At 37.6% G+C, this 19,555-nt stretch overlaps 2 protein-coding genes and 1 long non-coding RNA gene across 5 annotated transcripts; 1 reads left to right on the top strand and 2 right to left on the bottom strand.

The window, feature by feature from the left end:
* Nucleotides 1–605: 605 nt before the first annotated feature.
* Nucleotides 606–12,904, bottom strand: LOC147870939 (TBC1 domain family member 4-like). Its single transcript, XM_087341626.1, has 5 exons — nt 12,763–12,904; nt 9,819–9,938; nt 7,378–7,492; nt 5,370–5,486; nt 606–3,680 (listed from the first exon to the last, which is right to left on the bottom strand). Exons 2-5 carry the CDS (start codon nt 9,918–9,920, stop codon nt 3,490–3,492), a joined length of 525 nt encoding a protein of 174 aa, XP_087197752.1. The 5' UTR covers nt 9,921–9,938; nt 12,763–12,904; the 3' UTR covers nt 606–3,489.
* LOC147870940 (uncharacterized) lies at nt 11,934–13,276 on the top strand. Its single transcript, XR_015533012.1, has 2 exons — nt 11,934–12,168; nt 12,744–13,276. It is a non-coding gene; the product is annotated as an uncharacterized LOC147870940 (long non-coding RNA).
* On the bottom strand, nt 12,795–18,779 carry LOC147870941 (ryanodine receptor-like). 3 transcript variants are annotated; one of them, XM_087341627.1, is made up of 5 exons: nt 18,053–18,779; nt 17,123–17,217; nt 15,383–15,565; nt 13,351–13,522; nt 12,795–12,933 (listed from the first exon to the last, which is right to left on the bottom strand). In XM_087341627.1, exons 2-5 carry the CDS (start codon nt 17,179–17,181, stop codon nt 12,901–12,903), a joined length of 447 nt encoding a protein of 148 aa, XP_087197753.1. In that variant the 5' UTR covers nt 17,182–17,217; nt 18,053–18,779; the 3' UTR covers nt 12,795–12,900. The 3 variants fall into 3 exon arrangements, with proteins under 3 accessions (XP_087197753.1, XP_087197754.1, XP_087197755.1); XM_087341628.1 differs by lacking the exon at nt 17,123–17,217 and adding an exon at nt 17,859–17,964 and having other exon boundaries at nt 18,053–18,774; XM_087341629.1 differs by lacking the exon at nt 17,123–17,217 and having other exon boundaries at nt 18,053–18,775.
* Nucleotides 18,780–19,555: the final 776 nt, after the last annotated feature.

Below are 19,555 nucleotides of genomic sequence, written 5' to 3' on the forward strand. Positions count from 1 at the left end.
TCCAATATGAGGCAAGAAAATCTTTCGCCACCACCGAATAAATTTAAGCGTCATATGTGCAAGTTATAAGTGGGTGGATAATGGAGTGAACAGATGATATTATATTCCCCCAATTACAGATAATGTCACAGACGTGCAATTGAGTCCAGCATAAACCATTAGATAGGCGTGGTTGTCATGCCGACTCGGTTAACATTTAAATGTCGAGACTAGAAGGACATGTGGAAAGAGGGGACCACTGCTTTCCGACACCTCCCGGGATAGCTCAGTCAGTATAGTGACTAGCTACGGGATGGACGACCGGGGTTCGATCCCCGACGGGGGCAGAGGATTTTTCCTCTAGCCTCTGGGGCCCACCCAGCCTCCTCTACAATGGGTACCGGGTTCCTTTCCCGGGGGTAAAGTCGGCCGGGGCGTGATGCTGTCCACTCACCCCCATCTAGTGCCGAGGTCAAGGAAGAGAGGAGCTATACCTCCTCTCCCCCCAAACGCCTACATGGCGTATAGTGGGACGATTTACTTACTTACTTACTTTCTGATTATACTTTTAAAGTTCATCCTGAATTGTCTTACAAAAGGAATGGAGGTACAAGAAATATCACAACTTCAACAATAATACTGAGTGATTTATAAAAGTCATTTGTACGCCTGTCTTTGTATCTTAATTCAGTGTTCCTCAACATTTCTGTCACCGTGGATCCCCTACTGAAGACTATCTCATACATTTTGATAAAAGAATACAGACTAAGTCCAGTTAGCTTCTTTGTAAATGTAACTTTTGTTCATTTATTATCCTTCTAACATTAACGAATTTCGGGTACATGAGTAGAATAACGAATGAGACATGAAGAAGGTGGAAAAAGAAAAGGACATATATTTTGCTTCATTTGATTAAGGAGATGGCTGTCTTCTGGGTTGTTGCGCAGTGTAGTCTGTTAGACCTCTGAAACGTCGGTAATATTCTACCAGACTACACGGCGCAACAACCCAGAAGACAGCCATCTTCAGACTCACCGCCGTGAAAACATCATATCTGATTTGCTTACTCAACATTCTCCTGGAGGTATTAAAAACACGAAAAATGTTACAAAAGACAGATTTTGTGTTTTGCTGGATTTGTCCGTTTCTATACGGCAATGCCGGTACGGAATCTTGTCACAGATTACAATAAACTTCTTCCAAATCTCAACCTAGTATTCATGATCGATTTTCTCTGCTATAAACTCCTGTTATTTCACATGCGACTAAATTATGATATTGGGAGTATGTAAATGGTTCAGAGTTGAATCGCTTGTTAGTCTATTCATTCATGTCTTGGGTTCGAAACCGCAGTGCCTTCCCCTGACAGCCGACTAGGTTGAAATGACCCACCACCCCCGACCTAGGTTCGAATGTCCCGGTAAGTCGCACGTCCCCTTTACTGGGCAACAATTTTATCTTTACTCTCATCCTATCATTGAGAGGAAAATGGAAATTTCACGCTGTAGTTACTCGCATCTAAAGTCCTGCCCTCGATAGGTTATCAGAGGCCAGAGGTGCCTGATGGTACAGTACACAGCAATACAAACACACTGCAAATTAAATTACCCGTTCGTTCCTTTGCATCTGGTTTCCATGGTAATTCATTTGTCAAATTTCTCACAGAAACACTTCTGTGAGATTTACTCTGAGCTCAAAAAATTATCATTACTCGATTATTAAATAAGAATTTAGTATATGGAGCATTCAGCAGAAATGCTTTGTTGTAAAACACAATGATGGTACCATAACTGTGCTTCGAGACTTGAGAAATTTAATCCCGTTGTATTTCCAGTACACACCAAGACAAAATTAAGTACATCGACAACGCCCTAAACCATGCACACTGATAGTTTTGCGTTTCGTATTCTTCAGATACTCTTAAATTTAAAAAAATGAGTACCTGCACCGGCCTATGATCCACTTTACACCATTGTCAGGGTCTCATTTTTCTTCTTAGATTTATAATTCCATACCACACCGGGCTATTTATCTTTACTAATTTTATCCACATTCTCTGTTCTTCGCCTCCTATACGCTGTATTGAATTACTTTATTAACACCATTTATTTTTATTTGTCTGTTTATATCGAGCAAATTATTTTAAATTTCTCAGTCCTTCTTCTGTCTCTGTCGCCCAATGTCCATATCTAAATACCAAATTTTATCAGAAGTTTAACAAATTATTTATGTGATTTAAAATGTACGTATACTCTTGGATTTTTCGAAATATTCCTTATAAGGGATCATGGCGTATTGCCTAAAAAAGAAAATTTAATTTTATATTTAAGCATTCATTATGACTAGTGCGTTAGAAACAAACTAGTAAAGAGACCAAATATTCATTTAGACACCTTCATACTAAAACTTAATCTTGAAAGAGAAAGATTAATCCGAAATTACATTTTTCACATGAGATGCGTAGTTACGAGAGGCAGTTAAATCAGAGAAACGAAACAGCGAGAAGCAGACAATTCCACTGCAACCGATTTCTGGTTAACAGGCCTTATGCATATTACATCACAGCGACTGTAATGGAGAAGCACACATTTCACGTGGTTCACGTACTCGTGGTCTGCTTTACTAACAGTTGAGTTAGCAGAGAAGCTTCAATACTACATTAATTTAAAAACCACACTAAATTAGCGGAGTTCAAGTGTAATGAGAAAAGAATTTGTAGCTACTTCACTGACTAGCTGACTGACGATATTATTGGCTGATTAACTAACCTCATAACTGATTTACTAAACTACCAACTATCTACGTGACTAACTGATTAAGTAATCAACTGAGTAACTAAGTACGTATGTATGAATTCATCGCCCTGATGACGAGGGCAGTAGGACCTCTGAAACGTTGGTTAACATCGACCAGACTACACAGCGCAACAACAAAGAAGACAGAAATCTTCATACTCATCGCCCTGATGATGGAGGCAGTATGACCTCTGAAACGTTGGTTAACATCGACCAGACTACACAGCGCAAGAACCCAGAAGACAGAAATCTTCATACTCATCGCCCTGATGACGGAGGCAGTATGACCTCTGAAACGTTGGTTAACATCGACCAGACTGCACAGCGCAATAACCTGAAACTTAAATTCTGCCGTATTGCTTCTTTCAAGTACTTCAAAATAATTTCACTCATGTATCATCTGGGGGATGGAGAATGGGCCCATTAGCAGCCACAGTTCCACAGAGACAAAGTCTCACCCCATCATAAGAAGAGACTATGATAGTGGCAGCATGACGAAACATGAGCGAAATTATTTTGAAGTACTTGAAAGAAGCAATACGGCAGAATTTAAGTTTCAGGTACTGATCCAGTAACATGCTATTTTACCTTACTCAATTCTTTCACAACTGGTCCAAAATCATCTCGTGAGCCCTTGCGCTTCAGCAGCTGATCAAATGAGCTTGTGAGGGAACGTTTGGCCTTCATGAAGATGGTACTCCCTCCCAGGTACTGATTAAGGAACTCGCTGAGTGTGGCGAGCTTGCTTTCCTTCATAGTGTGCTCTTAGCAGCATCATGAGAAACTCATTCTGCTCACGGAGACTTGAGGTCTCTACTCCTCGGAATTTAGTTAATATCACAGACTGCTCTTCTTCTGGTAACAACTCCAGGCGACGGAAGATGTTTCTCAGAAGTTGTGTGCTCACTAAAATAAAGTGTGCATGTGTTAGATACAAGCGTAATATGGCGAAGACAAAGTAAATCAACTGTAAAGAATTTTTATGACTACTTTAGGTCTGATGATCTAGGAAGAATTCAAAATATCTTTGATCCAGCAAAGAAAACTGCAGATACTTCAGGAGTATTGCTTACATCAGTTCATGATACAGGCTGTCCCAAAAAGATATATACAGACAATCAATGAATTTTCATTGCTTGAAACTCAATCAACCCTCCACCATTTGTGTATATGAATCATGGTATCATCTGTTAAGTGTAGACCACACTAGACTCCCCTCATAAACATAACACATGAAGATGAATAACAAGGCTAATAATCCATATTATAATGTGCATACATATTTTTGGGATACTCTGTATTTTACAGGACACTAAACAAGATGTAGAGAGGACAATTCTCTTTTCTACTCCAAGATAATATTAAAGGCAGTACTATTGATGTCAATGAGCCGGGATAGCTCAGTCAGTATAGTGACTAGCTACGGGCTGGACGGCCGGGGTTCGATCCCCGACGGGGGCAGAGGATCTTTCCTCTAGCCTCTGCGTCCAGACCGGCTCTGGGGCCCACCCAGCCTCCTCTACAATGGGTACCGGGGGTCCTTTCCCGGGGGTAAAGCCGGCCGGGGCGTGATGCTGACAACTCACCCCCATCTAGTGCCGAGGTCAAGGAAGAGAGGAGCTATACCTCCTCTCCCCCCAAACGCCTACATGGCGTATAGTGGGACAAACTTTACCTTTACATTTTACTATTGATGTCAATTGGCGCACCTTAAGATACACAAAGCTAATCAAGAAAGAGACAATGTATGCTGTCTTATCACATTCACTATTGGGAATTTAAATGCAGGCTTATATTAAATGCCTGGGCTCATGGAAGAAGTTCTGCACTGTCTGAAGACAAAAAAAATACATTTTGCAAATTACAAAGGAGACAAATGTTATATAATATCATTAGTAGACTTAGAGAGTGTGATACCACGTGTAGCAACAGATTTTAGTGTCACTGACTAAGTCACCACACAACGGCGTGACTTGAATTAAAATTATTTAAAATCCAGCAACAAAAATCTCACTGACAGTGAGAAATATGTTATTCTGGAAATTTTTAAATTTATAAATAAAGTTGTTTGTACTATTGTTACAGTTTCTAATTTTTATTGCTACTTATAATGTACTATGTGTACAAAATAATAATATATGTTATTAAAAAATGTTACTGGGGGGGGGGGGGGCATGGTGTGATCACATTACAAGCTTTTATTGTACATTTTTAGAATTTATGGCACTCAGTCTCAAAGAGGTTTCGTGTCCTTGGATTAGGCCATTCCTCATGCCTAAAGTAAAATACAAAAAGATAGAACTGTACTAGTAACTGGTCCTTCTAGGAAACAACTGCTATGGCTGCAAGTTTGGAACCACTGAAGAGACAGGAATATAAGAAATATGTCTGGAGCGACATTCAATGTAATGATGTTCATACCTAGTTTAAAAACAATCTGTTCAGTAGAAACATTGCTGACAGTACGTCATTGATCGATAAAGGAACAGACACTGGACTCATAAAAATAACCCTCACATGAGGCAGTCGACATTTTTGTTTCAAGTAAAAAATATTACGATATATATTACGAACATTATCTCATTACACACTCACCTTCTGCTTCGGCACAGAGCTTGTGGTACCACACCTTTGGACAGTGTTCACAAGATAGCACTGGCAGCTTCTCACGTAGCTGTGCCTCTGTCGTGGCAAGAAATGCTTGTCTTGTTGCTGTGGAAGCATACCAACAGACATTTAAACAAAGGATTGGCAACATTCGAAGTAATGGTATGAGTCAATTATGAGACAGCCTCAGAAAGTACACAACATACAGCATTCTCATCACAAAATTCTATAATTTTTATGTCAGATGTTTAACACATTCACTCCCAGGTACTTGGCTGCTGGTTTACCTCTCAGTCATCTTCAGTAGTACTTCATGTTCTACAGATATGAATGACAAATGACCTACAAATTTCAATGAATTCCATTAAGGTAACTGCATGCAGTGACAGAATAAAACTACATGCTCAAAGTGTGTTCTGAAAGCGTTATGTTTTGACTTCTAAAGGCATGCTGCTCTTTGACCAGGATCATACAGCGACGATAGGAATATGCCCTGATAAGACAAAAAGCGCCTTTCTCAGAAAACTGAGAACACAGTTTCACATCCTGTAACTAGATAGTGTATGCAGGTACCTTTCGAAAGTCCTTGAATCACTGATCGACTGCCAATCACTTCTCAAATGTAATACTTCAAAATATTTGGAATTTTGTTAAAAATGGCTTAGCTGTGTGAGCATGTTAAGAACACAGAAAAAAAAGTCAGATTATAATTAATTCAATTCCAATGCCACATAATCATTGTTCACAAAAAGAATATTATTAAATATCCTTGAAGCCGTTTATTTTTTAAATTATTGTTCCTTACAACTTATTATATTTTTTAAATAATGATATTTATGAAAGCAAGTTACATCAAAATTCATTATCTGAAAAACTGGACAGAACGCAAAACATTTATCACATAAATTCAATAATATCGGAATAATAGGTGAATTTGATAGAGAAATGGCGCAAAGAACACTTTGTGGCCAAGGGCTGTCCATCACATCTTTCAGATTAAAAGATCACACTGCCATCTACCAGTTGCCATATGAACTATATGTGCTGTCATCTGTCAGCTGCCATATAAACTATTTGATATCCCACCCATAGTGTGTACTTTAGGATGATGATGACAGACTGTTTCCTTTGCCGCAAGGATTGAACTTTCCTGAAACCACAAGAGTCCACTGTCTTTAGAGATATGTTGCATACATGCCACATCCGCTCAATGTGACGTAGAGAATGTCACTGGAACTTACAGCAAACAAATAATGCTTCTAACAGGCATACAAATAAACTATCAGCAAGATCAAAATCTTATCTACATAGTTACAGCAGTGGTATGCAAGTAAGAATGGATTACCTGAGGTGCTGCATGGGTTAGTACATCTTAACTGATGCTGGCAGCATATGGAGGGCAAAAGAGTTTTTATGGCTTACTAAAACCGGCAAAAGAATAATGTCGAAAAAGACCTGTACTGGTTGAATCTCCCAAGGTCCTTTTATTTTATTAGGAACAGTAATAGATACTGAGCCAAATTTAGTAGAATAGTTCAGTGGTTGGAACCCCCTCCCCCCTTCCGCCCCAAATTAAGTAGGATTTGAGGTTCTCGTGGTGGCAAGTATGAAGATGGCCGACTTCTGGGTTGTTGCGCTGTGTAGTCTGGTAGAAGTCATCAGCACAATAATGATGGAGGCAGCAAGTATCTCTGAAACATCAGTAAACTTCTACCAGACTACATGGTGCTACAATCAGCCATCTTCAACTCTCCGAAATGTTTCATACTACATTAAGAATAGGTTCTTCCGATAAAATGAAGTTATAAAATACAGAGATAAACTTATACTTACTCCAGTGGTAATGCTAATTCATTAATCTATGTAATGAGAAATGGTTTCTATCAATTCATCTTCCAGAACATATTCAAAAATAAATTCCCAGTCAAGATGCTACAAGATGTGGCTCACATTCTTTTGTACCAATGAACATTGGAAATAAAGATGTCCATCTCACCTGCTACCAAATCATCAGCTACAGATTCTGACTGGCACTTGAATACATATCCAATGTACGACTCCACATTCAACTCTCGACAGATGAACCCAAAGTGGTCTGCATTCTTGATTCCCTGCACATAAAGTTTGCACCCATCACAGCAAGTTTTTCTGACTTAGTCCCTTAAAGATATTTAAAAAAACAACACTGAAATATGTCAAACGGAATCTTAAGGCTACACGAGAGGCTAAAATGTAGATAAGAAGACATTATTAACAATTTGCTATGCTACTTAAATTCAGTGTTTGCTTATGCTAACAAAGCAATTTAAAACCAGCAAATTTTTATGCTGTGGCAATATGAATTTAAATATAAAGAAGATGGCTGTATTTTGGTTTGTTGTGCCATGTACACTGGTAGACAGTCTTTTTCATATCTGGTGCCACGAGTACCTAAAATATTGTTTTAAATAAAGTGTTTATAATGCCAAGACATCTATAATGACAAAGTTCTTTAAATCTAGTGCTGCTTTACGCCACCACACCATATGGACTTTAAATTCAGCATCAAAAAAATTCTCACACCATGTCAGATGTTAATACTAGTACAAAAATGACTTAAAAATTCACAGAAAATAACTATGCACAATACTAAAGATGACTGGATGTTGCGCCACGTAGTCTGGTAGAAATTGACTGATGTTTCAGAGGCGTTTACTGCCTCCATTATCAAAGACATTTTCCAGGATGATATGACATATAGTCTGGTAGAAACTGACCAAAAGTGCAAAGGTGCTTACCACCTCTATGCCTGCTGATAGAGGCTCTAAACACCTCTGAAATGTTGGTAAACTTGTACCAGACTATATGACATATCATCTCAGAAAAACAGTCATTTCATTTTCATGCTTGACACAATAAGAATCTGAATCTCATGTATGTATAATAATGTATTCAAACTTTCACAGTGAGACACACACACTGAATGTAGTTCTAGTGCTGAAACTAGTGTTGACTTGTTAGGCAGTACAAAAAGATTACACCACAAGATAGAAAAAAAAATGCAGTGTGAACATAGATTATGTATTGGGACGGAGAGATGAAATCGATTCAGTAATGAATTTAAATTTTTCTGGAGTGTAAGGAAAAAGTTAATATCTTCCCATTCATGTGCATGAGCCAAACATTAGGTTTCATGTTACTCTGTTCTAGTGCAACTGTTTCGAAATTGTCCATGTGCACGTTCCCTATTACTGATGACAACGGAAAGCCCATTGTCATTCTATATGTTAGTAAAACTCTTCACTGACTTGGAAGTGCATAGCCAGATCTGCTTCCAGGACATCTTGTGTAAGCACACTGTATTCACTTGATCAATTAAAAATGTACACAAAAGACTCAAATGAGGAGAGGTTATGTGAACGTTACCAGACTTAACATTTATCATATGGAAACAGGGTATCCCCCATCCCCCCCATCATGGAGAAGCCAGCTGGACAGAGCTGTGATCCATGTTCAATAACATTAAAATATAAAATTATGTGGATGGCCTGAAAAGTATTGCCTCCTCTTAATTAAAACATGAATGGGAAGGAATTTTTCAACGGAACAAAAACATAGGAAAAATTTAGAGTTTACTCTTCAAAATTATACATTATTTTTCTACAGTCACCTTCTATTTCAATGTACTTATGCCAATTATAAACTAAATTTTTTAAATAAATTTTTGTAGAGCTATGAGTTTTCACAAAGAAATTATCTCACAGCAGACTTCACTTCTTCATCTGACCTAAGCGAAGAGATGAAAATCACTTTGCTGGATCTGGGCTGTATGCGGAATAATGCGAGAGGGAAAAACCCAGACATTCAATCGCTTCTCGTGTTCAAGTACTGGTGTGAGATCTAGCGTTATGTTGAAGGATTGTGTGGTTTTTGTTATCAACTCTTTTGAATCTTTTTGTCAACTTATTTAAGGATTCGATACAATGTTCACATTTAATGGTTGTCCCTCATTACATAAAATCAGCAACATCCCAAAATGCAGTCGCCACACTGAGAGCTCAAACACAAGAAGAGATTAAATGCCTGGCTTTTTCCCTCTTACCTCGTCCCCCATATAGCCCAGACTTTGCACTGAGCGATTTTAATCTCTTCCCTAAGCTCAAGGAACATTTAAGGGGCAAGCCCACTGTGAGACAACTTTTTGCACAAACAAAACTCAGAGCTCTATAAGAATAGATTTAAAAAAAATATTAATTTATCGTTGGCATCAGTGCATTGAAGCAGAAGGTAACTGCAGGAAAATAATGTACGATTTTGAAGAATAAACTCTAAATTTTGTATACGTTTTTGTTTCATAAAAAGATTCCTTCCAATTCACGTGTTATTTAAGAGGAGGCATTACTTTTCAACCCACTTTCACGTACATATTCCAGGTCATAACCTCCAGCCCATCAGTACCTGGATGCAGCTAGCAACATCTTTCAGGTGCTTGTGCAGTAGAATTTGCTTTCTGTCTGGACTGATGAGCCTCAAATCGATGCGACCAACTTGAAATAGCATCGTGCGGTTGTGATCAGTCTGAAACAATCAGATGTCATGTACAGTTCCTCATTTTGAGTCTGTGAAAACATTATTATACATGAATATCACTGAGTGAACTCAATAGTGCTCTGCAAAGTCTCATTTGCAGACCAGTAAATTAAGAGCGGGCAATCTGACAACTAGTACCCCATTTGCCTCATACTGCGCAGTTGGTACAAATACCAGAAGTATAAAAATCTAATTAATAAACATATATCAGCTAAGAGTAAACAATTTAAAGTGGAATTAAAAATAATTTCTTTCGACACACACCTTCCACTCTAATGATGAATTTTTAATTTTGTAATTTATACTATTGCAATCATGTATGTAAATTTCAAGTATGGTCATGAGTATAAACTTTTAGGCATATGGAAAATAACATATATGCATGTATTCTTATGTGGATGTGTTGTTATTTACTTGGTATATTAATTTAATAGTAATGTATTTTGAAATTAGTGTCATGTTATCTATGCTACTTATAAACATACTGTATGGAATTATTAAAAGTGTATTCCCAAACCTGCAGCTCATAAAAATACACTCTTCTCCTACCCAAATAGTCATTGAAACCCTTTCATCATCACATTTCCTGAGTCACATAACTAACTAACTAACTAGATGGCTTACCGAACCCGAAGGTTCATCACCGAATTAACCAAAGCCCTCCACTGGACCCTGACCTCGGCCAACAAAATCCAGTCTCCTTCAACTCCTATCTCCCATAGATCCCACTTGACATTATCCTCCCATCTACGTCTAGGTCTCCCCAGCGGTCTCTTCCCTTCAGGTTTCCCAACCAGTACCCGGTGCACACCTCTTGTCCCATCCATGCGCGCTACATGTCCCGCCCATCTCACTCTTCTCGACTTAATCACCCACACAATACTGCAGTTTTCTCCACGCCCCATCATCTTCCCTCTTAGGCCCAAATATCCTCCTCAACACCCGATTCTCAAACACCTGCAATCTGTGTTCCTCCCTGAGTGAGAGACCATGTTTCGCACCCATACAAAACAGCGGGCAAGATTATTGTTTTGTATACTTTAATTTTCAAGTTCTTAGAAATCAGACGGGAAGACAAAATATCTTGGACTGAGAAGTAGCAAGCATTTCCGGAATTTAGTCTCATGGTCACCAAAATTGCTTGTATCGCTTTTTCTCATTACCACGTGTCTTTATATAACTTTTCATCACCTCTTTTCCTCAATCATGTGCTCATCACCAATTGGATAACAGCCTACTCTTCTGTTCTGCCTATCAGATTCATCACATTCAACTTGTCACGTACCGCCTGTTCTATATAAGGCTTCAAAACACCCAACCACGTGTTGTTCACACCGAAGACAACAACTGAAATTTTTGCCAAAATACGGAATAACTTTCAAGATTCAACATAGATCATTCTCGGAGTCTGAAGACATTCATCATGTATGTGGTTAGTCTAACTATAGTGAATTTTTCTCCTGAAAAATGTTTAAGAGATATAAATGGATTTAAGAAGTGTTACAAACCTAGAAGTAACTTGATAAAGGATGAGAATAGTGATCTGCTTGCAGATTCCCACAACATTTTGAACACGTGGAAGAATTACTTCTCTCAGTTATTGAACATACATAGGGCCAATCATGTTGGCAGACAGAAACACACAGAGCTGATCCATTAGTACCTTTCTTGAGGTTGAAATTGCTATTGGAAAGTTAAAAGATAAAAACTGCCATGTAGCGATCAAATTCTGGCAGAACTGATTCAAGGAAGAGATGAAACATTATATTCTGAGATCCAGAAACTCTTTAACTGTATTTGGAATAAGGAAGAATTGCATAAGCTGTGGAAGAAGTCTACCAATTTACAAGAAGGGCAACAAAATTGACTGTAGTAATTATCAAGTTATATCATTGTTAACTACTTCATTTTTTTTTATTTGGTGTTCTGTCTGACGACAGGTCCATATGAACAGGATCCTTCCATCCTTTTCTCGGACTGGGACCTGTTCATATACGTTCTTGGCAGATGATCCAGAAGTGGTTTGCCATTGCCTTCTTCTGTGTGTGAATGGAGTAATTGTTGGAATGCCACGGAGGAAAACTCCGTGTTGCCTAGACCACGGCCTTGCCCAACACAAGTTATAAATTCGGGCACCGCCGGGAATCGAACCCGAGACCCCAGGATTACAAGGCCAGCTTTCTAACCGCTAGACCACCGTGGCGGATTTGTGAATGCAGTAAGAAATATTTTTGAGTATCCATGTATTTTGATTATTCATGCATCTTTTCTTCATTAGCCTGGATAATCAGGAGTTTACCACAGCAAATTAATGCTTGTACATTTTTAAATTTCCTTTCAAATTTTTATAAATAATTATTGATCGAATAAAGATGACATTAATTCAGACATTTATGTACAATATAAGTTCAGACTATCCTATAAAAATTAAATATGAAATACGGCCCTTTGGTCTCATTTTAATTAAGTTCTTTATTATTAGTGTGCTGCATCAACATCCAAAAGGCCAATTACAGATACAGCACAATAATAAATACAAGAAGGTAACAACAAATAGATTATACGATTAAATATAATGTTAAAGCTATCTCAAAGCTACAATTAACTTTTATCATACACGAATACAGAATTTAAATGTTGCATTATCAGATTACTGGCTTGATGATTCAGCAATGATCGTACTACTGCAATGCATGGCCAAATGAATTGTGCATAAGCCATGATGCAAGGACAATAAAGGTTAAGACTCTCCCTCACTCATTCATTAACATTCATTCATTTTCCTTGTTGCAGTACATCAGAAGACACATACGTGATGAAGTCGGTGAAGAGAGAACCGCACTTCCGAATCACACGGGCCATTCTAGACTCTTCTTCTTGACTACGGCTGAAGTCTAAACCATCATCCATCTTTCCTTCCTCATGGAGTACAGCTTGCTTTTCCTCAACTTTACCAACTCCTTTCTTTTTTTGTCTCGTATGACTGAAAGAAAGAAAGTGCAGTATTGGAATAAATATTTTATAAAAATTAATTTATCTTAGTGTGAATGCTAGGCTGTGACAGAATCTGCTATAAATATTTTACAGCTTATTTTATTAAACTTCATATTAGTGCAATGATTCTATGGTGTCCTTAACAAGATTTTTTCTTTGAAGAAACATTTTAAATTTTGCTTCTGAACAGTTTCAGTAAGACAGTATTTAGTTTCTCCATAACTGCATGTTACAATGCCACATTATTATTCATTGTGCAATGACTGTCAGGTAAAACTACAACTCTCTTTGTCAACACTTATTTAATATAATATAATAATTTCAAATTCTTATGTTACAAATCTGGTAACTTGAAAAGTAAACACCTTATGACCCAATTTAGATGACGGACGATACGTATACAGACCTTGTACAAGAGCCACAGCCCTGAATCTGAGTGCTGCACAATGACAGTACTGTCACCATATTTGATGATGGGAGCTCCGATCACTTCTAGATCCTTTTCTTCCAGGACCACTTTTAGGTCATCCTTCTCTTGTCGCAAGCAGAAAGTGGACGTGGCAAGTGTAGCATCATCTCTGCGTGCAAAAATGTTACATGCATTTTTCCAAAACAGAGATGAATATACTCTCATCCTAACTTTCAAAGCAAAAGCTATTTAACACCAGTTGCCCAGCTGTTCTGTTCAAGAGCGTATGATATTACAATACGTGTAAACTCATTAAAATCATTTGTTTTCTAATTGAGAGAAATTGGAGAAAAAACTGTAAGTCATAAACCTATAATACGAGTAGTAAGGATATTTTATACTTGAGTTGTAGTAAATCTTTGCAAGACTGTATACTCTTGGGGTCCTTCTAGTTAAATGTTATAAGGTTTATAATTACTGATGGGTCAGGCGTTGTATATAATGCATGTAGGCCTCAATCTCATGTAATGCAGAAATGAAACTGCTTCAGATTCTGAGGAACAAAAACTAAAACATCATTACCACCTCTGCCCAAGTTCTGTTTATATGAGCATATGCACAGAACGACTGTAAAGTCATGCAACCCATTCCTGACACACATTCTATTCTAAAAAAAAATAAATTAAGCTGAAATCAGAAAACAAAGAAAAATATATTTTATATTATATGTTGCTAATGTCCATTGTGTTCGGTGATGCACGCACTCAGGCTTTCGCTCAAATTTAATGAACTACAGTGTAGAGTTCCTGTTACAGAAAAAACAGTTCACCAAAAACAAGAAATTGTCAATTTCTTCGGCACAGGAGAATCTGGAAATCTAATCATAAACTCATGCTGGCCATGTTAAGTAAGAACGAAATGGTCGAACACTTTCTGCACTTCTGAAGAAATTATCCTTGCACTTCAACTGCTGTAAGGCATTAAAAATATATTAAAATTAGCCATCAATCACAAATATAATATTATTAAAAGATTAAAATATCATTTTAAGTTCCCTATCGAGTACTCGATTTACATGATGGAACTTACACGACATGTTTCGGCCATATATAGCCATCATCAGGTGTTATGTATTTAAACTTATCACTGAATTACTGATTTTTTTACTGATTTTAATGATTTTTAGTCTTTATTTTCTTATGATGTTCTTGTCCTTTATATTGTTTCTTCATTCGTTGTAGTATCACAGGTCACTAATATGTTTGTAGTTTTTCGTATTTCGGTAACCAGCCATGATCCAATACAGTACAGTACATCTCCGATCTCTCATAATACTGATACGATATTACTTCTTGGTCCATATACAAAACATTGACATCACTACGAAATACGAAATACAAACATATTAGTGACCTGTGATACTACAACGAATGAAGAAACAATATAAAGGACAAGAACATCATAAGAAAAATCATTAAAAATCAGTAATTCAGTGAAAAGTTTATATACATAACACATGATGATGGCTATATATAGCCGAAACATGTCGTGTAAGTTCCACATGTAAATCGAGTACTCGATAGGGAACTTAAAATGATATTTTAATCTTTTAATAATATTATATTTGTGATTGACGGCTAATTTTAATATATTTTTAATACTATATAAATCACAATGACGCATCTACAATATCTTATGCTGTAAGGCAACTGACGGACTAGTGCGAGGAGGTTAAAACATGACGTGCCATGTGTGGGCCTTGTACACCCACAGCAGTATTGTGTTTTTATTAATCCAGTTAAATTGTATTGAACTGCAACCATCAGCAAATATTTTAATATGGGTTATGTGACTTCTCAGTTGCCAGCCATCTCTACTGGCAGTAGAATCCAATGGTTCAACACTGCTAATGCAAATGTCAACCACTGGATACAACCCTGAGCCAGTTCCAACTTCACAACCTATTTCTGTAAAATCCATACTTCTCTTATTCTATGGTTATGCTATTTATCTTCCATAGTTAACATACTTTCTTACTAGGTAGAGCTCATTGTTCTCATTAACTCCCAAGTATCGAACAGTAGTGAGGTGGCGGATCCTCATCGGATGATACCAGTTGATGAAGCCGCCTGCCCATTTGGTTCTTGCCAATTCCAGTCGCCACAGCGATCTAGCTTGACTCATTACACTGCCGCCCCCATGAACAACAATGCTGAAAAAAATTAACAATTAATTGCATACAACAGATCGCCATGGCTGTGCGTTCTATGATATGTGTGGTTTTGGACCATTCAGACTGGAATCACAGGTTTCAATTCAGGTTGAAGCATGTTTCTAAGTACATAACACAAAAAAAAAAACAATTTCTGTGTTCATTTCCACGTGCGTCTGCCAACGGAGTGACTATCACGTGGCCACTCTTTGTCTTCATACCCCAGGTTTCTGTTACAGACTTGTACTGGCTACACAGAATTACCATACCAGCTGTTTAAAAATTTAAATTGACCATCACAAACCTAACACTTTGGACATGAAGGGTAAATCCCGTTTTCCTAAATAATCAATTTCTAACACAATTATTTATTATTAAGTGTTCTGTCTTACGACAGGTCCATTGCTCTGCTCAAAAAGAGCTCTCCAGTTGTCCCTATTCTCGGCTTCTCGTTTTAATTCCTGGAACGTCATCTTCTTTCCTTGTTTCAGATCGTCGGTTAGCTGTATCAGTCTTCTTCCCAGTCCTCGCTTTCCTTCAACCTGGCCTTCGATGATATCACTCAGTAATCCATTCCTTCTCATAATATGTCCCAGCCAGTTAGCTTTCCTTCGTGTAATCGCCTGGAGAATGCTTCTTTGCTCGTTGACTCTCCTCAATACTTCTTCGTTGGTCACTCGATCCGTCCACCTGATCTTCTCTATTCTTCTCCAACATCACATTTCAAAACTCTCCAGGTATTTCTGTTCCTTCTTCCTGAGTGTCCAAGTCTCTGCTCCATACGTAACACTTCACTAGTTTCTTCTTCATCTCCAAGCCCAACTTGCTAGTGAGAAGTATCCTCTTCTTGACGAAAGCTGCCTTGGCCATGGCTATCCTTCCTTTTACTTCCTTGGTGCATACGGCGTCCGTCGTGACTATGCTTCCCAAGTACTTGAAATGCTCCACATTCTCAATCTGTTGGTTTCCAATTACAACGTTCAATGGTTCTGCTCTCGGTGCTATCCTCATTACCTTTGATTTTTCAATGTTGATTTCCATTCCATACTCTCTACCTGTTGCTGCATGTACAGGTTTTCGATTAGTCTTCTATCTCTCCAATCAATTCCAATTCTCTGTAGGATCCTCATTAATTTCTTCCATTTTACTCGATCGAAAGCCTTCTTCCAGTCGATGAAGCAGGCACATACTTCTTCCTTCCTTCTTCCTTGACATCGAGCTAACACAATTAGAATGAAAAAATTTAATTATAAAAATTAAAAATATTCCAGTGAGATCTGATAATTTCAAGATGAGTATGAAGATGGTTGTTTCTTGGATATAGCACCATGTAATATGGTATATATCAACCAACATTTCAGAGGAGCTTATTGCCTGCATCATCACTCTGATGACGGAGATGGTAAGCTCCTCCGAAACAAACGTCTATATCTGCAAGACTACACGACGCCACATCCCAGCAGATAGCCATCTTCTTTAAAAACAATCCCTTTCTAAACATATAAAGGACCATACCTCATAACTGTATTTCATCCCTTCCAATAACACAAATCTTACTTTTGTCCAGGTTGGATCAGTCCAAGTAGATGGAATGGTGAGGCATTCATCGCCCCCATGGAAGAAACTTAACACATCACCACCAAAGACATAACCTCAAATATGAATGTGCATTGTCTCAGTTACGCATCTTGCTTCAGATAGCACTAAACCATTCAGTTTCCATTAACAAATACAACCTATAATAATATCATCTAAATGTATATGCTGAGCAGTCAGTTTTGTGTAACTACATGCATGCATCCCCCCCCCCCCACACACACACATACATATATAACAGTTGTCATGTCCACAATATAATACAACTATATTTTAATGGTGGTTCATAATATCATAAAGCAGAATCTCTTCAAGTTAAGAATCAGACTTCAAAGTTATTTTTGGCATTGATCTACTGAGGTAACAACTTCTATATTGTCATTGAAATCACATTTACCAACTTAAATGAAGTGATCAATTTGAAGTATAAAATTTAAAACTGGCAGTAAAACGAAGCATTTGTTGCAACTATAGATTTTAAAGTGACAACGTTGTTGTTTTTTTGGGTTGTGACATCAAGAAGACTCATAGGAAGACACCAAATTTCAAAGACAGTATGTTTCTCCAAATCACTGTTATCTACCTGAGTCCACAGAGCACCACAACTTGGAAGAACAACACCATCATCTTCTATCTATACTTTATAGTATGCCTGATTATAATTACTCTCTAGTGAGCTGAAGTGCTGTATACATACCTACATACTTCACCCTGCTGATACCAGTTCCATACGGTTGCACAGACCAGTGAGACACGTGAAAAGATGCGTTCACCACAGACAGGTCATTTTCTTTAGCTGTTCGCTTTAAAATGGCAAGAATGAGACAATTACAGGTTTTATTCCAACATTACGGCCAGGTTTTAAACCAGGTGTGGGAATATCCAACTTACCATCTTACTTCCCTCTAAAAGCATCTTTCAAACAAATGTTTTGCTCCTTCTACCAACTTCTTCCACTTCCCAACCAGTATCTCAACTTGTAATTGTAGCTCTGCTGCAAAGTTTCGGTCAGCATTGTTCAGCAGTTTCTGTGTTGTTATCATTTGGCTGCAGTGTTTCAATATCATCTTGGAGAGCCTGTATAAAATTTATACAGACTCCACTGTATTTTCTGTTTTTGTCTTACTATTCTGTTATAAAATTAACAGCTACAATAATTAATTTATAAGGGTCTAGGATAGAAATCACCAACATTCTTCTCTCTGTAATACAGCCTCTTCCTTCAGAAACAGAAACTTGTTCAACTGATCGTAAATTTGATTATTCTTATGAGAGTTGAATACTCATCACTGTGATCACAAAATCCTGTTATTTATTCTGAGTCACTTCAAAGCAGAAGTCATGTATAATGTATGAAGTCCTGAAGATTATATAAATTGTATGAAATGACACGTTCGAAATTGTTCTTACTTTACGTCCTCCACACAAGGGAAAGATGACACACATAAATTCAACACACGCTCAAATAACGTCACATTAACTTGCACGACCTCGCAATATATGACAGAAGAAATGCAGTGGACATAAACAACACGCAACAGTTACGCCATTTTCTCGTACGCAGGGATGGCAACATCTGAAAAGCAGCGAACACATCCCGCCATCGCGGGAGAATGAGGGATATTCGATTATCATTCTTTGCGCACTGTAACAGACTCTGCTGCCATCTACCGACCACGAGTCTGAAGTAGATCTACGTCGAAGCACACTCCGTTGACCTGCTGTGTGAAATGCTGCCTGCAATACCTCACATACTGTAATATATGTATGTCAGTAGTTCCTCAGAAATGTTAGATGTGCTATTATCATTATATTTCTTAATAGGTTTCCCAAACTGTCTCCTTCCTTTACATTTCTGGATCAGAACTTTGTATTTCTCATATGCCGCATATATGTTCCATGATCGCCTATCACATCTTTCTTAATTCAACTGCACTAAAAGTTTTACGTAAAAAATAAATTAAGAAGCTTCTTATTATGTAATTGTTCCCAGTATTCTGTTACCGCATCTCTTCTAAAATCTCAAACATATTCCAAGACCTGTACTCTCAAACTCTCTTCTCTTTTATGAGAGACCAAGTTTCACACCCCAAAAAACAACAGGCAGAAAGACTCTTGCATACATACATACATCTTTATTACATTCCATGGATCCATAAGTTAGTCAGATGACAATAGGATGTAGCATAAGTAATAATAATAATACAATACATGTTATACAAATACAAGTCATATAAATGTCACAAAAATACAAAGGATAAATTACGACTTACTTGTAGACATTAGGAATTCATCGACAGAGTAAAAGGAGTGTGTAATTAAGTATCTCTTCAATGCTGGTTTAAATTGTGCCTTTTTATTTACAAGACTTGAGATATTTGATGGTAGACTGTT

The sequence above is a fragment of the Zootermopsis nevadensis genome, unplaced genomic scaffold, assembly GCF_977971745.1.
Source record: "Zootermopsis nevadensis isolate Lab colony 2312 unplaced genomic scaffold, Znev_1.0 Znev_ptg000082l, whole genome shotgun sequence".
NCBI lineage: Eukaryota > Metazoa > Arthropoda > Insecta > Blattodea > Termopsidae > Zootermopsis > Zootermopsis nevadensis.

Excerpts from the sequence above, each read along its gene's own strand:
- LOC147870939 (XM_087341626.1), bottom strand. The coding sequence starts at position 9,920 with ATGCTATTTCAAGTTGGTCGCATCGATTTGAGGCTCATCAGTCCAGAC. Across the intron at positions 7,493-9,818 it reads ATGTTGCTAGCTGCATCCAG|GGAATCAAGAATGCAGACCA; the intron begins GTACTGATGGGC and ends CTTTATGTGCAG. Across the intron at positions 3,681-5,369 it reads GCTCTGTGCCGAAGCAGAAG|TGAGCACACAACTTCTGAGA; the intron begins GTGAGTGTGTAA and ends ACTTTATTTTAG.
- LOC147870941 (XM_087341627.1), bottom strand. The coding sequence starts at position 17,181 with ATGGGGGCGATGAATGCCTCACCATTCCATCTACTTGGACTGATCCAA. Across the intron at positions 15,566-17,122 it reads CTGATCCAACCTGGACAAAA|CATTGTTGTTCATGGGGGCG; the intron begins GTAAGATTTGTG and ends AATTTTTTTCAG. Across the intron at positions 13,523-15,382 it reads GAGCTCTACCTAGTAAGAAA|AGATGATGCTACACTTGCCA; the intron begins GTATGTTAACTA and ends TTTTGCACGCAG.